General features: G+C 40.3%; 1 protein-coding gene across 2 annotated transcripts in view; it reads right to left on the minus strand.

Annotated features, from left to right (window-relative positions):
- The window catches only part of LOC105918478 (forkhead box protein J3), an 84600-nt gene that overhangs the window by 21763 nt on the left and 45354 nt on the right, over nucleotides 1-17483 (minus strand). For both annotated transcript variants that reach the window (XM_036136224.1, XM_036136221.1), the window contains exons 4-5: nucleotides 11828-11911; nucleotides 5285-5386 (exon numbers count right to left, since the gene is read on the minus strand). In XM_036136224.1, coding sequence (XP_035992117.1) covers nucleotides 5285-5386; nucleotides 11828-11911 — 186 coding nt within the window. The remainder of the gene's footprint in view (nucleotides 1-5284; nucleotides 5387-11827; nucleotides 11912-17483) is intronic.

Consider the following 17483-nt stretch of genomic DNA (forward strand, 5'->3'; position numbering starts at 1 on the left):
CCGCCCTTTCATTCTGACTACAATGAATAAAATACAGTGGAACAAATTTCAGAAGCTACCTAGTTGCAACATCTTGCACTGCAAAAACAGAACTAAAAATAAGTAAAATTTTCTTGAAATGAGAGTATTTGTCCTTGATTTGAGCAGGTAAATAAGATTATCTGCCAATGGAAAGAGTAAATTTACCCTTAAAATAAGATAATCAGATATAATGCACTTAAAATAAGTTTGATTGAGATGAGTTCTTCCAATTTTAAGTGCAAAAATCTCACTCCATTGGCAGATTGTCTGATTTACCTGCTCAAATCAAGGACAAATACATTAATTTCAAGAAAATGTTAATTAGTTGAGTCTGTTTTTGCAGTGTGTGAGGCACGGCTGAAAGATTTGATCTAAAAACAGAGAGTATGGCTCGACTTACCAACATGTGGCCCTCCAATTGAACCAGATTCATAAACACATCAATTTGTACTTTGTGCTCCAGGACCTATTCTCTCAGGAAAGCACGTTACCCACATCCAAAAACAAAATGGCCGCAATGTTTCAAGATGGCGACCATTTGTCGTGCTTTTTAATTGTGTTGGATCCAGATGTTGATATAAAAATGGGATTTTGAAGACCTATACATTAAAATGTACGTTTTTTTTCAGTATAAAAAAAAAATCTAATTCTGCATTTACAAAATTGTAATCATTGAAAACTGAGATGATATGGCAGGAATTACATGACAAAACACTCCCTTAGCAATGCTTTTTTTTTAAACAGATAACTGTCCAGTATAGAGACATGTACAGTGCAGTACTGTGCGTGTTGCATTTCAACAGAAGATGAGTTGCAAGATGTGGTACTACTGATCCGCAGTTGGCTGGTATATTAGACACATGATTACACTTTTCCCAGTCGTTATGATGATGTCAACTTCCTGTCTACATTTTGCAAAAAAAAAGAATATAGCATAGCAGAAAATTATTTAACTTTGATTTGCATTGTGCATTAGTCAATCATTTAGACCTCACATATGCATGCACACAACTGTGTTTACTTGAGGCTGAAGCAATAGCATTTGCATCGCCCTCTGCAGTCGGTCTTGTTGCCATATTTTGTCAACTGCTGACAACTCTGGGCGATTGATGATAAGTTTGCCCAAAAGACTTGCCAGACCTCACTATATTTGTGCCACTCCCAGTTGGCAGGGCTTTCAGCTCGCATTATGAACACCTAGCGAGGCAGATCCAGCCAATGTTCCTTAAGAATCTTTCACTTGATGGTACAAGCACCAAATTTGTGATAAAAATGGTACTGATTTTGAGTCATGCAATGATTTGGAATGTAATTGTCAAAAAGTTCCCTTTTTACCATTAGCATGTTTTTATTTATACATTTAAAAATGTCCCCCTATTTTACGAAACAAGCATCTTAAAAACTGGTGGCCATCTTGGATTTTCAGTTGGGTAACATGCTTTTCTTAAAAAATAGGCAATATACTTCATATGCACCGAATTCGGTGCTTATTCCATCAAGTGAAAGATTCTTACGGAATATTGACTTAATCTGCTGTACTAAAGCACTTAAAACTGACTCTAATGACATTAAAGGCATCTACAACTACAACGATTCCATTCAGCTTCATTCTGGTGTTGATATATTATGAAGGGCCTATTAAAAGTAGTCTTTCCTACAGCTTGTATGCATAATGTTTTGCTCATTTTATCCTCATCAGAAGATGCAGAAGATAGTGTTAGATGGAGACAGATGACCAGCTGAAGCCAAAAGAAGAAGATGGAGGTTTAATTTCTTCAGAGCCAGTCATGCCTAAAATGTCACATTTTAGAGCATTAATCAGATAAGCAGCTAAGAGGCCAATGAGTTTGGAGGAGCAGCAGAGATCCAAAGCTCAGGTGGGATAATCTTTTGCCATGACCATTTTTTAGTCATGCACTCCACAAATCAGTGGGAAAAAGAAAGACATGGTTAGAATAAAGTTATGAGACGTTCCATGTGATATCGACCACACGTCATCCAGATCATGGCAAATATTTGGAGTGAGGTGATCTGGTCAGAGGAGAACAAAAGTGAACAAAATTCTACGGCAGGCAAAACATGATAGAAAAAAAAAAACAGTGTACATAACTTTCATAAAAACATCCCTGCTATGAAACAAGGTTGCAGCAGCATCATGCTTGTGTAAATGCTTTCCTTCAGTGGAAAAAGGGAAGTCGATTAAGGCTTATGGGAATGTGGATGGAGCTAACTAAAGAGCATTTGGGGAAGGAAGATAACCTGTTAGAGGCCGCTAAAGACTTGAGACTGGGCCATTCGATAGTACACAGACCCTAGAAATACAGGCAGAGCTACAACATAGCGGTTAAATCACACCGTACCGTTGCATTGGGATGACCCAGTCAAAGGCCAGATCTAATCCCAACAGGGAACCTGAGGAAGACCGGATTAAGTTTGAGCTATTTAGCAAACAAAAGTGTGCAAAACTTGAAGCTGGCAGGGACATACCTCTAATACTTGCAGATGTATCCGACGCAAAAGGTCAGCCTACAAAGTATTGGCTCAGGGGCGATCCAGTGTAAAACACACATCGCTTTTCAGGTTTTGATTCTTAACAAAAATCTAAACCCCCCCCTCGCCTCATTTTCCTTCAGCCTCTCAATCGTCTTTGTGTTTGCTTTATCCCATAAAATCCCGAAGCAGCTCATTGAAGTTTGTGGCTGTGACATGTGACTGGAAGTGAAAAAGTTAATGGGGTGAGAAAACTTTTGCAAGGCATTGTGTCAAAGTAAACAAGGAATTTAAGAATTAGTCTCGTCCCTGCATTAACAGACCCAAACACGCCGCAGAGCCGTCGTTTTCATTTAAAAAAAAAAAAAAACCTGACCCAGAGAACAGCGTCTGTAGCGACAGGAGCTGCGCCGTGCGATGTCTCGTGTTGATACATCACAAAGCTTTTAAAAGCGGTGCCTCAGAATTATGTTGAATCATGTCTCCCTTGTTTTATTTGACTGTCAGGACTTGTGAGGCAGAGCGTCAGGATTACCTCCAGGCTACATTTAATTGTAAAGACAAATGTGAAAACATAGCCTTCGGGTGAGACAACAGTAAAAGCTCTCTGGGGCTCTACCCTGTGGAACATCTAATAGAAAGATAAACAACAACAGCAAAAAAAAAAGCATTTTCTGAGAAATCCTCTCCAGTTTTTTAGTGGGTGTGGAGAAATCTGCAGTGAAAGAAGACTTAATTCTCCTTTCTGTGACATTGTCACAGCAGGTAAAAAAAACACTGCAGTCTGGAGGATATCTAGGATCTGCATATGAGAGCAAGTTAATAACGGCCATACCAAATATCTAATTAAGAAAAACATTTTCTGTTTTTTTTTTCCTGCTTTTCTGACAGCTTACAGACAGGCGTTTTGAAAAGCAATGATTTCTTTTGAGTGTAACAGAAAATGAGTGAGAAAACGTGCAAGCAGGAAGGCTCTGACACACTGCTGCGCCTGCAGGACGCCACCTGTCTGGACGTGGGTGGATATAGTTGACGTTGGCATCTGCATCATTATCGTCAAGGTCTTCCTCGCCCTGCTCTGAATCATTGTTTCAGAATGTAAAAAAGTGTTAGGAGAGATGTGTTTGAGCGTTTCCTGGAGTAACACAGCGAGTGCAAGCTGACAGGTTTAACGTATATGTTGCAAAATAAATCTGTAAAACCGGTTTCTGTGTTGGCACAGTCCACCTGCTGCTTAAAACTGTTCAGAAACCGTTAGAATCGACGTGAAAAATGTCTGCTAATTGAGTGATTCTTGTTCGTTCGTTTGTTAAACGGCTGATAAACTGAGAACTGGTTTAGAGTGAATTGGAAAATAAGTATTGATATTTATTTTTAATACTACTACAATGTGAAATAACTCTCTCAAAGCAAGGCAGCATGTTTTGGGTGCTATTTTATTACTCTGAACAAAAATCGATATATTTACATACATCGCATAAAAAACAGGACCATTTTTTTGTGGGGGTTGGAGTGGGGGAAGCTGACACTCAGCTATATTAATCCATAAATCCTGATGAATCCAATCAATTACTTTGACTACAGACATGTCTTGAAGAAATCAAAAACTGGATGACTTTAAATTTTCTGCTTCTAAATTCTGACAAGACAGAAGTTGTAATCTTTGGACCAGAGTCCTCAAAAAATAAACTTCTTAATCAATCACTTAATCTGGATCGCATTAAAATGGCCTCTGTTAATAAAGTAAAACATCTTGGTGTTATTTTTGACCAGGACATGTAATTTAAATCCCATATTAAACAGGTTTCCAGGGTTTCGTTTTTTTCACCGCCAGAATATCGCCAATATAAGAAACATTCTGTCCAGGAGTGATGCTAAAAAACTAGTCCATGCATTTGTTACTTCAAGGCTGGACTGTTGTAATTCTTTACTATCAGGAAGTCCACAAAATGCAGTTCAAAATCTTGAGCTGATCCAAAATGCTGATGAAAATCAACAAGAGGGATCATATTTCTCCTGTTTTAGCTTCCCTTCATTTGCTTCCTGTTAAATAAAGAATATAATTTAAAATTCTCCTTCTAACGTATAAAGCCCTTAATAATCAAGCTCCATGATATATCAGAGCTCTGATTACCCCGTATGTTCCTAACAGAGCACTTCGCTCTCAGACTGCAGGTCTGCTGGTGGTTCCTAGAGTCTCTAAAAGTAGAATGGGAGGCAGATACTTTAGCTATCAGGCTCCTCTCCTGTGGAACCAACTCCCAGTTTTGGTCCGTGAGGCAGACACCCTGTCTACTTTTAAGACTAATCTTAAAACTTTCCTTTTTGACAAAGCTTATAGTTAGAGTGGCTTATGTTACCCTGAGCTATCTCTAAAGTTATGCTGTTATATGCTTAGGCTACTGGAGGACATCAGGGTCTATTTTTCTCACTCTGCCAAGTTCTACAATGTTTTTTTGATGTAGGTAATGTACTTTTCTGAGAGAATAGGTCCTGGAACACATGTGAGCTGTTTTTGTTGCTTGTCCCACCGTATAAAAGATTGTTTCAGCCATTACTAAATATTATATTTTCTTATTTACTACTAAACAGAATTTCAGCACAGGGCAATGCACAGTACCTGCCTTCTCTGAGAAAAGACATTCAGATAAGAAATATAGTACAATACTGTGTATTTTTATAACCTTGATTTTTTTTTTTCATAACAGTTCATAACCGGTTGTCTTGCAACAACAAAACCAATGTGTCTCTTAAAGTTGGGCCTATGTCCCACCTTGTTATTTCCTGCACTGATGGCCAGAGTTGGGGATGCGCCTCCTGACATGATGCAGTCCATTCTCAGGGACTCTGACTCCAGACTGTAAGGAGTTGATGCCTGCAAAAAAAAAAGGGAAAAAGAGCACAGAGACAGAAGATCAGATCAGATTTTACACGTCAAGTTGCTAATTGCACCAGTCACCGGTCACCTTTTTAAAGTATGCATGTAATTTCTAATTTCTTTTTTTTTATTATTGAGGAAAACAATACCTCAAGAACTTTCCAGACACCTCAAAATTAGCTAACAATTTAACTTAGTAAACATCTTCTCTTTCAGGATTAATGAAGTACTATGCAATTAAAAAACACATTTCTGCAGAACAGATTCTCCTAAAAACCCTGCACCAAACCTTTAGGGTACAACAGCCCAAAGTTTCTAATTATCTATGAATCTTCTAACACAACTAAGTCAGTTTATTTGTTGGACTTTGTCCTGCTGTAATTGCCTTCTGTCTGTGGCAAAACACAAGTCCTAGACATAAATATAAACCATAGCTCCAGCAAAAAAACTCAATACAGCAGTTTAAATCGGAGAATTGGTACACAACCAGTGAAACTGGTCAAATATGAAGAAAACTAAACAGTAAAGATGATGTTGCTTTTCCCTCCGTGGTGCCGATGTTTTTACAGCTCTTTACAACCAACAGGTAATACTCATATAGATGATCTTTAAGCCTGAGATCTCTTGGGAGATCTTGGGGGGTTGGAGGGATCAAGGTCTAGTGCAGAGGTTCCCAGACTTTTCAGCCTGCAACCCCACAGACCAGTGACCCCCTTCTGGCGGGTGGGATTTTTTCTCTCTCTCTTTTGAGAGGGAGATTATAACAATAAAGTAATAATATTTTGAAAATACACTTAAAATTATGGATAAAGTAGTATTTGTTTTAAGAACTCTTACAACAAATTGCAGCCTTCCTCCTGCGTTAAAATGAGGAATGTTGAGCTTCTTGTAAAGTTATACTTGGATACAGGTTTCACAAACAAAGATTTACAAAAATCTTTGTTTGTTTGTTTAGCACATCAGCATCAAATCATCTCGCGACCTCCAAGACCAGGGGCTCCACTTTGGGAACCCCTGGTCTAGCGTACCCTTAAATGGTGACTTGTTAAATGTGGTTTGTATTTTAGCACATTTTGCTGTTCTCCCACAACAAACTTAATAGGCGGAGCTGTCGAGTCTCACGCTACACAAGACATTCCTCACTCGGAGAAATACAAAAGGCCCTCATGGGCTGCGAGTAATCCGTTCACTGCACTGTCCGTTCGGAGAGCAGCCTAATCCCCGCCGTCTGTGGAGCTGCTTCAGCTGCTCTTCACAGCTCCTGATGCCGACACAGCACACGCTGGAACACCCCGACCCCCCCCTCCACTCCGCCTCCAACAGCTTTGCTCGGACCGACCCGACACTTCCTGCATATTTAAAAACGCCCTGAATAAAATCAGTGGGAGTAGATGTGTCGTTATTTTGATCAATTAAAAAATGTCGACTACCAGTTTTTATACAACTGGACCACTGACGTTCCTGTTTTGTAAAATGAGCAATGACAACATTTTTTCTATCAAGCAAACGGCCAAGACATATAAGCTCTATATCTCAATTATACTAAATTGGGGATTGCCAAAATCAGCCATTTATGCACCATTGTAACAAAAGATGACAATAAAGATTCTTGATTCTTGATATACGATATTTTAGCTCCCTGCATCTCTGTCCATCTTCCCTGTCTCTGCTGAAAGACCTCTACCCCACAGCCTAATTGTGCCACCATCATGGGTCTCATTTGCGATAGTGTGTGTAGTGCAAAGACGAAGTGAACATTCTGCCATACAGCATTTTGCATGTAGGCCAAATAGTTCAAATTCATTCTTGTCGGACCAGAACACCTTCTTCAACAAACATTAGGCAGAATGTAATTTGTCGAGAGCGAAACTACTGGATGTACCATCAACAGATTCTCCTACCTGAGCTCTGGATCTTTGCAGCTCCTCCAGTTACCAAGAGCCTCTTTGGTGCATCTGTGTCCGAGGCTGTCTTATAACCCAACACTGATTCAACAACCATATCTCTGACCTGTGTGCTTTTTTCCTTGGTCTTCAAGTTGCTGTTTATTCACTAAAGTTCTCTAAAAATTCTCTGAGCCCTTAATAAAGCAGCAGGATTTATACTGAGATTATATTAAACACAGGTGGACTCCAGCAATTAGGCAACATCTAGAGGTAGTTAGGTAGTTCTCCGGGTCAGGGAGGATATCCTGCCCCTAGCAGAGGAGCTTAAGTATCTCTGGGTTTTGTTCACGAATGAGGGAAAGATGGATCGGGAGATTGATAGACGAATCGGTACAGCGTCTGCTGTGAAGCGGACGCTGTACCGATCCGTTGTGGTGAAGAGAGAGCTGAGCCAAAAGGCGAAGCTCTCGATTTACCAGTCGATCTACGTTCCTACCCTCATCTATGGTCACGAGCTTTGGGTCGTGACCGAAAGAACGAGATCCCGGATACAAGCGGCTGAAATGAGTTTTCTCCGTAGTGTGTCTGGGCTCTCCCTTAGAGATAGGGTGAGGAGCTCAGTCATCCGGGGAGGACTCAGAGTAGAGCCGCTGCTCCTCCACGTCCAGAGGAGCCAGTTGAGGTGGCTCGGGCATCTGGTCAGGATGCCTCCTGGACGCCTCCCTGGTGAGGTGATCCGGGCACGTCCCACCGGGAGGAGGCCCAGGGGAAGACCCAGGACACGCTGGAGGGACTATGTCTCCCGGCTGGCCTGGGAACGCCTTGGGATTCCTCCTGAGGAGCTGGCCCAAGTGGACGGGGAGAGGGACGTCTGGGCCTCCCTACTGAAGCTGCTACCCCCGCGACACGACCCCGGATAAGCGGAAGAAGATGGATGGATGGATGGATGGATGGATGGATGGATGGATGGATGGATGGATGGATGGATGGATGGATGGATGGATGGATGGATGAATGGATGGATGGATGGATGGATGGATGGATGGAGGTAGTTACACTGGATTTTACTAAATGCTATCAAATCAAGGGGTGGCTAAAAACAAATGCATGGCCCACTTTGCAGAATTCATATGTAACAAATTTTAAAACCGTACGCTTTACTCCACGATTATGGAACACTTTAAGTTGGTTTATCAAATCAAACCTCAATTGCAGTCATTAGGGCATGACTACTATTGTGAGGCACTATACACCTGCATAAATGATGCATATAAGCAATACGCATTTAGTGCCAATTATAACCATTATTTGCTAATAAGTGAGCCAGAATAATTTCCTGTGGCAACAAATCCAGCCGAGTACAGCCCAAAACGTAGCACTTCCTGAATTCCTGGGAGCCTTTTCTGTTCATTTAGATTCACAGGAATTTCAAATCTGGCTCGTACTGATTGGGGATACCCAGAGGATTCTGGCAATGAGATGGAAAATTAAATGTGACAAAGGTTATGAAGAAATTTCTGTCTGCTTCAAGTTCATGATTCTTTTACGAGCCTCCCCTGATTCACCCCAACGCCCCGGGCTCCGAATTGCGCAAACAAGTCGGAGCGCGCTTCGTATAAATTGCCGGACACTTAGGCAGGCTGAGAAGTGGACACATCACTTGCACTTGGTAAGATGAATCAAACCATCCTCATGAATTATTCACCCATTTCAAACGTGTTCTGCAGCGTTTCATTTGCTGCTGTCCTCCCAAAGCAGGGGTTAGCTCCATGAGATACGATGAGCTACTCAAACATTGATCAGGAACAACACTGATGCCCGACAAAAAAAAAAAAATTTACTTGAAAATGTGGGTTTTTTTTTTCCCCCTCCTTGTTTGACTTCTTTTAAGGTTCAACACAGATTGGCTGACTTCCCAAACTACTTACAGTAAGAGGATTGGTTGGTAACAATGCAATCTTTAATTTATGATAAACTCCCAGACAAATGAGTTGCCGGTTCCCCCGATGGAAGCTCTCAGAAAAAAAAAAAAAAAAGAACGGCAACAAAGAGGAGACGAGGGGGAAAGAAAAAGGGCTTGTGGAAGAAAGCGGGAAGACAGAAAGAATAGGTAGATAATTGAGCGGTGACAGACAGGCAGACGGAGAGGTATACACAAAATGAAAGGGCCGTGATTATCCTCGCCGCAGCTACACGACTAACAGCACAATGAATTTATGAAACCGACGTGCGGCTTCCCTGCCAACTTCAACTTTACAACCGTGCGCCCCAGGTGCAGCTAAACACCCCCCCCCAATAAAAACACGAAGACATATTTAGTCCACCTTTTCTTTCCCTCCGAGACAGTAATACCGCCCTAAATCTCGGCGCTTAAAAACCTCCCATTCTCTCATTAGCCCATGTGACAGCCCGCAGTGTGTCTGCCAGCGGTGCAAGTGAGGCATAAGAAAAGGGGTCGAAGGGCCCATCCATGTAAGACAAGATGACAAGGCTCTGAATTAATTAATGTTGGTAATAAAAAAAAAAACTGTTGGTGAAGAAAATATGTCTAACGACAGCCCCAGGGCCTTCTCTGGTAATTAACTGGAACACAAGCCTGGAGTACTCCCTCCTCCAGCTCCCCTTTACATTTTTCCCCCCCTCCTCGCCCGGCCGACTTTTTCCTCAACATTCTGTCTACCTTGACGTCTGTTTCTCTTTGTTTCGGCATCCTTCCTTTCGCACTTCCCTCTGCCTCTTTTCAGGCGAGCCTTTCTCTCCATCCCCAGTCTTCCCTAAGTGAGCAACAGTGATTGTGCACTTTGCCGCTCCACGCCTGCCTGAGCTTTCCCCCCGCGAAGGGGGGAGGGGGAGGGGGAGGGGAGGGTAAGGCGGCAATATGGACAAGGAGGTAGAGAGGAGAGTGGCAGGAAAACGGGGAGATAATGATTATGTTGCAACAAACAGTGACAGAGATGCCGGATAATAGGTAGAGAGGCGACTGTGATGAACAACCGCAGGTTTCCTCAACGTCACAACACAAAGTCAGAAAAATCTCACTGTAATCAGACGAATAAAAACATAGAAGTACCTGCTTCTAGAGCTAGAGCTCCTGTGAACTAGATGTTTGGATGTAAATCATATGCAAGGGGAATAGTTGGAGGCTAAGAAATGGCTACACAGTGCGACGTCGAGCTTTCCGAACGTCAGCACCACTCAATACTCGCCAGATATCCACACTTATTGACAAAAAAAGCGGGTAATATGCAACATTTTGACTAAGAAAGTTACTTTTAAAAAAATTTCCAATACTGAATTTTGTGCTAAGTATGTTTACCCTGATATTTTAATTTATTCATAAGGTCTATTGCAGTATTACTTGGCAGGTATGGACGCCCAGCCAAGAAACACACCAAGAGTGTTCTGCCTTGTAGATGGCTGTCACAGGTATGGGTCAAATTGGCTTTTAAGTCTTCAATTGCTCAGCGTTGACGGTAATTTATTAATTATGTGTTAAACACAAAAGAAAACTTACGAAACCGCTATATGCTAATTCTTCTACTACTCCGTGGGCATTAATCATTTGAACTGGAAGGTTGCACTACGATGTGCATGTGATTAGAGAGACATCCCGTCTTTCTGCCGTGCTAAATGTTGAAACTGGAAGTTTTTTCGCAACGCTTTTTTTTTCAAATAAAATAAAATTAGTCATGAGTAGGCTGACAAAGTGCAGAAGAAATGGGAACTTCATGCACAGTTTGCTGCACACGGCTCCAAAACAACAGAGGATTGCGAAGGGGGGGGTTTGTACGAGACCTACAACTCATGGCGGAGATACCCCTACACTGCGTTTGTATTCAGATCTGCGTAGTTAATGACTGAACGCCGGCTGCATTCTGCCGAGCTGATGCAGGGTTGCATATATTTATAGCCTCCGCTGCTGTCAGTCAAAGCTTCAAAACCAATCTTCATTCCTGCGTCTGCATGCTCTCATCTTTCCTGTATCTTCCTCCTGCTTTCTCCTGTGAGATGCTGAAGAAGCCAACCCAGGAGCCTCTGGTGAACATCGGTGAGTATATATATGTGCACAGCATTGTTTAATTAGGACTGTGATTTGGCTCAGTTTCAATGAGCCAAACCCGAAGCCAGCAAGGTTTTTCCATAAGCAAATTGTATTTTTTTTTTTTTTTATATTTGCCATTGTCAAAGGGTCAATGTTAGCCAAACACTAACATCTCTGCTATTGTTGTTGCATGACATTTAAAAATTAATGAAACATAAATCTGTTGGAATATCTCTGCAGCATCTCAGCATTTTTTTTTTGTCGTTTTCTTGTCCTCATGTGCCCTCACCAAGTGTTTTAAATGGTGTCCCCGTAAATATTCCACACAGCAACAAAGTTATTTTTCTAATGTATTATTTCCCTAATTCTGATTTAAAGAATCACTGTCAATATTATTATTTATTTATTTTATTCTTATTCTTCTTATTATTATTATTAGTATAAGGATGTGTCTAAGACCAGACTCTAGTGTCAAAACCAGAATTTTTCAGAAGGTCGGTAAAATCTTACCCGTTCTCCTGAACGCGGCCTCTTCTTCGGCCTGCTGGGCACTGAGTCCTCTTTAGGGTTGGTGTCTATCGCCCAGTAGGAACCCTGAAAAAGTAACCACAGCAAAAGCAGGTCAGCCTTCAGGTCTCTGTGGTCTTCCAGAGACTCCAGAGAGGCTCTGTGAACACAGAAACATTCCCAAAATAATTTCATTACTTCTTTTGATATTCTCACTTAAAGCAGAAATTTTACGGAAATATGGAATATAGGCTGCTTCTTCCTGATAAGTACAGGACTTTTCACTGTTCCCTCTAAATTGTATTGGATGTCTTGTATAACATTCATAATTAGTTGCAGCAGAAGCTGCAGAAGACCTGTGCAGCTCCACAATTTGGTCTTCAATTTAAGAAAAAGTGTCATCTTGACATGCTTCATTCACAGCCTCCATGTTTTGGTCACCATCAACAGCTTGTCAGCGTAGGTAAGAGTAAATAAGCTGCTCTTTTTTTGCAACAATGAAGACTTAATCTCACTTGCCTAAAAAAAAAAATCATACCTTCAATGTAACTTTTTTTTATTTGGTTATTCTGATGTTTAAGCTCAATGGTGAATTAGGAATTTGGGAGACAATGATGAGTAGTCTGTACTTTTGTTTTAAGACTCTAAGAAGAAAACATTACGTAAATATTTGTTTTCTGTTCGTACAGAAATAAGCTACACCTATGCAAATAAGTTTTCTGAGATTAATGTACTGCCACCAATGTATATACCATAACTTGTTAATTTTTTTTATAAAAATACATAAACAAAAGCGACTTATTTTATCCCATAAGCCCTATACAATTTTAATTTATATAAAAACGTACAAAGTTAAGCTTGTTAAGCTCATTCAAGCGAGACAAAGAACGTTTCGACTATACTTAGACATTAAAAGATATCTTCTGTTTTTTAAACACATTTATAAGCTGTTCAGATGGAACACAAGGCTGTATTTGCTTTTTCTATTCAGCATCTTTTAACGAGTGAGGGCTGGGTTTACAGGTATTGTAATACTCTGTTTAAAACAGGTTATTATTATTATCTTAAAAGCAGAAGTTATGTGATAAATTTCCAATCACCAGTATTCTACCATTGACCCGCCGATGCTGATTAAAGCTGCATTAGACTTCTCTTTAATAACTATAGTATAGTAATTAATGAAAGCAGCATTTAAAATATGTTCTTCTATACTTCCTGAAGTGATCATTAATAAGTTATATAAGCATCAGAAAAAATGTTGTGCTGCATATGTGAGAGAGACGTCGCTGTGAAACAGGGTTTTATGAATATTTTATAACAGAAACATAAGTACAGTTTTATTCTAAAGCTTAGATTGGTTAGCGTTGCTAAAAACACCAGTGCCCATGCGTATTCCCAGAAGAATGTATATCCATACTGTATCACTGATATTTCTAAAAAGCTGCGATCATTTCGAAATCCAGACTGCCCCACAACACAACACAACACAACACAATACAAGGTAACATTAAAGTTGTCATAGAAATTGTATTTTCCCATTGAATATTTTCTGTAAGGGCCTCTTTTGAATTTCCCTTTTTTAAACACCTCATTGATAGTGAATTCCATTGATTCGGTTTTCTCTGTAACAACTTTCTCACTAGTTTTGCTTTCAGTACAACATGGTTAGGGCTTTCAGAGATACACAAAAAAACTGAAATATTGAAATTCACCCGTCAGGGCCAGTCGAGCTGAATTCTGGTAATTAGACAACACCTAAAGCTTATGATCTTTTAACATCTGTGCTATTTTTACCACAAGTGGAATTTTCCTACATTCATGCTATTTTCTTTAGGAGTGATGCTGAAAAAGTAGTCCACGCAGTTGTTACTTCAAGGCTGGACTATTGCAGTTTTATAGTATCAGGAAATTCTTAAAATGCAGTCAAAAGGCCTTCAGCTGATCCAAAATACTGCAGCCAAATTCTAATGAAAATTAATGACATAATATTTCTCCTCTTTTAGCTTTTCTTCATTGGATAAATGAAGAATATAATTAAAAATTATCATTATCAAATATAAAACTTAATAATCAAGCTCCATCGGAGATTTAATTACCCCGTATGTTCCTAACAGAGCACTTTGCTCTCAGACTGCAGGTCTGCTGGTGGTTCCTAGAGTCTCTAAAAGTAGAATGGGAGGCAGATCCTTTAGCTATCAGGCTCCTCTCCTGTGGAACCAACTCCCAGTTTTGGTCCGTGAGGCAGACACCCCGTCTACTTTTAAGACTAATCCTAAAACTTTCCTTTTTGACAAAGCTTATAGTTAGAGTGGCTCATGTTACCCTGAGTTATCTCTATAGTTATGCTGCTGTAGGGTTATAGAATGCTGGAGGACATGAAGATCTATTTCCCTAATTCTGCTACATTCTTTATAAACTATCTAATTTTGTATTATTTGCGGTTATTTCAACTTTTAATTTTATGCGTTTTTTTCTTTTCGTATTAGCTATATGAAACATAGCTGATCCCCCTCTGGAGGGGGGCGGTGGGGTTCATCACCTGAGGTGTTGCTGCCAAAAAGTTCATGTTTTCCTTCTATAGATGATGGCTTGGCCCGGTCTTTCAGCATTTAACCCTGTTTCTCTGTCTCAGACACACTGCAGCCATTGGCTGAGCTTTAACTGCAACTAACTCTGCGATATTTTTCATCCTATAGACTTGAAACTGGCTCAGATCTGTTTAGCTGTGTTTCTCTCCTAGAGGAAGCCACTAAATGAGCTAGTGCTGCCATTGACTTTTTACTTTTCTTTTTCTTTGGAAAGTACTCCTGATCAGTGCTTTTGTGTTGTTTTTGTGTCTGGGGGTTTGAGAAGACAAAGCAGAGTCAGTCGTGGCAGAAGACCGTTCACTGTTAAAAAGGGAGATTTCCTCTCCACTGTCACTACATGCATGCTCAGTATGAGGGATTGCTGTAAAGTCAATAACACAGTGCAAGCGATTGTCCACTGTTGCTACATGCTACATGCTCATTTAGGAGTAGCAAATGCTGCAAGACAATGACTCAATGCAATTTGCTTTAGATAAAAAAATCTTTGAATCAATCTGTCCGTATGATTCGAGTCAGAATTGACTTTTTAAATTGCTTTGAGATGATGTGTGATAATTGGCACTAAACTGAACAAAATCGAACTTTACTTGCTGACTTTTAGAATATGCAGTCAAGTCTGGCAGATTTAAAGATATTTCTAAGGCATCGATTAACCAAAAGCATCTGCCCTATCTCTGAGTAAAATCGATTCATTTTTTGTTGTTTTTTTTCTTACAGGCCCACTTTGGCAATGTTTGGACATAAAATCTGTTCAAACTCTTTTAGCACACAATGGTAAAACATTACTTTTAAGTTAACATTAAAACATTTATTTACATATGCTGTTCAAATGGCACCTAGCATTTATTTCTTATTGTAAGACATTAAATCAGACTTTACATTCCAGGTTTTTAGTAAGACTACCACATCTATTTTTCTATTTACTAAATAACAGAATAATGCAAGAGAGAATACTTGTATTACTTTCATTCACTTTGCAAACATATCCTTTTAATTTGACAGAATTTGCTTTTAAACCGAATTACTTCTTTCAAACGTACTCGGTATTCTACCACAAGCTCGGATCCCAGTCCAATTTTCTATAAGACAAAGTTCAGGACTTTGTTTTGACAAGTTGAAACATTAAGTCTGGAGTTCTTCAGTCACCTTGTATCTAATTTGGCAGTATGCTTAGCGTTATTTTCTATTTGGAAGCCCATTTGGGATCAAGCTTTAATTTCTGGCTGATATCTTGAGGTGCTGCTCTGTTGCCTTCACAAAATGTTCCTCCCCCATATCATCTTCTTAGAAACACACCAGTCCCTCTTGCATCAAAATAGCTTGAAAACATGTTGCTGCCACACCCATACTTCACACCTCAGCTGATGTTCTGAGGCTGGTACGCCTCAGAAAGTTTCCCCTTCTCCTTCAAATGTCATAATGGTTAAACACTTCAATTATAGTTTCAACAGACCTCGAGATGTGTCGGGATACGAAGGCTTTTGTGCATGACAGCATTTGCAAAATGCAATTTGTGTTTTTGTTTTTTTATGTTTCTTTGGAATTTATTACTTCTTCCGTGCTGAGTGACGTTTCAGTCAATGTCAGTACAGGACTGGTTTCACAGTGAATGGTGGTTTCTTTCCCTTTTTTCTGTGGTTGAGATGAACATTTCATACCAAAACACATTCATCTCCATGACCCAATATCCCTCTCCTTCCTGAACAGGATGATGGCTGGCCCTTTCTTTGGTGTTTATACTTATTAATATGATTGCTGGAAGATATTAACACAGCACCTTCAGCATCTGAAAATCGGGATATCTTGGCTGATTTATTTGAATTTTCCCAAGAAAAGCATGTGTTTGAGGTGTGAGTTAAAATACATCAACAGGTGTGCCTCAATTAACTCAGATCTTATAAGATAGCCTATCAGAAGCCTACAAAGCCATACTGTCACCATCGAAACTGCCTCTGATCTTTTGATCAGGTTGTTTAAAGCCATCTTAATTGTAGAGTGTAACTTCTGAATTTAAAGAAAGATAAAAACATTACCCAGAGAATCATCTCCCTAATTGTTTTGGCATTTTGCAAATATAAAATAATCATGGTTGTTCTAACCTAGTTGAAACAGGAAAAGTCTCGGTTTAATGTCGAACATTGAGAAATAACGTTATTTTTACTTATATACTGTGTATGTAAATATCAGGTTTAAACTGTAAACCGAGAGAGAAAGTTTTGGCCAGCTGCTTTTTTCCCAGAGCTCCTTAATTTCCTCCTGGTCTTAGTTTGTGCAACATGTTTCTTCTTCCCTCCCAAGGAGTGCTAACGCCGCAGGATGAATTTAAGATTTTCATCTAGGCCACACATAGACCCAGCTCTGCTCAAGCTCCCCCCACCTACCCCATATTTCTTCGCTCTTCTCCTCCCCTTGTCTCTCAGTCCCACATCACTGAGCTGTACACAGCCAATTAACGTTAGCACATGCATGGTTTAGCTTCTCCCCTCTCTCTGCGGCTTCAAGCAGACCATGTACATTCAGCTTCTCCACACGCTGATGACCCCCCCCTTTCCGCGTGCCGAGGTATCGACCGCTTCGATCCTGGTAGTAAATTAAGGTGCTGCTCAGGTCCAAGCCAGGCTAATCAGGAGGGTAGCCACTCTCTTTGTGTCTTTCCAGACTATAGGCTTCCACTCAAGCCGAAGGATTTCCTCTGAATTATTTAAAGCTTCTTCCCCCTAATTCATTTTTCAATGGCTCCAAAATCCCCACAGCCAGGAGAAGCTCCCTCCACCACCCCCCCCCCTCCTAATAAAATGTGCAGAGTTTTGAGAGTTCATTGAAAAGTTTTGGCTTCTTAGTCTTTTTTCTCTCCTCTGTAAAAGTTGTGGGTTGGTTCCTACATTAATCCTGTGATGGGTGGAAGTTTGAACATTTCAGCCTTTATTAAAAAATAATGTAAAGACAAGCTTCAGTGATCAACCTTAATTATATACTCTCCCCCATCTGAGCCTGAGCCCTCCGATTCGGCGCAAACAAGGACTTGACAAATTGTTGTTATCAAGCCAGCGCTGCAGAAGTGGCTGTGGTAA

Source organism: Fundulus heteroclitus, chromosome 1 (genome assembly GCF_011125445.2).
Source record: "Fundulus heteroclitus isolate FHET01 chromosome 1, MU-UCD_Fhet_4.1, whole genome shotgun sequence".
Lineage (NCBI taxonomy): Eukaryota > Metazoa > Chordata > Actinopteri > Cyprinodontiformes > Fundulidae > Fundulus > Fundulus heteroclitus.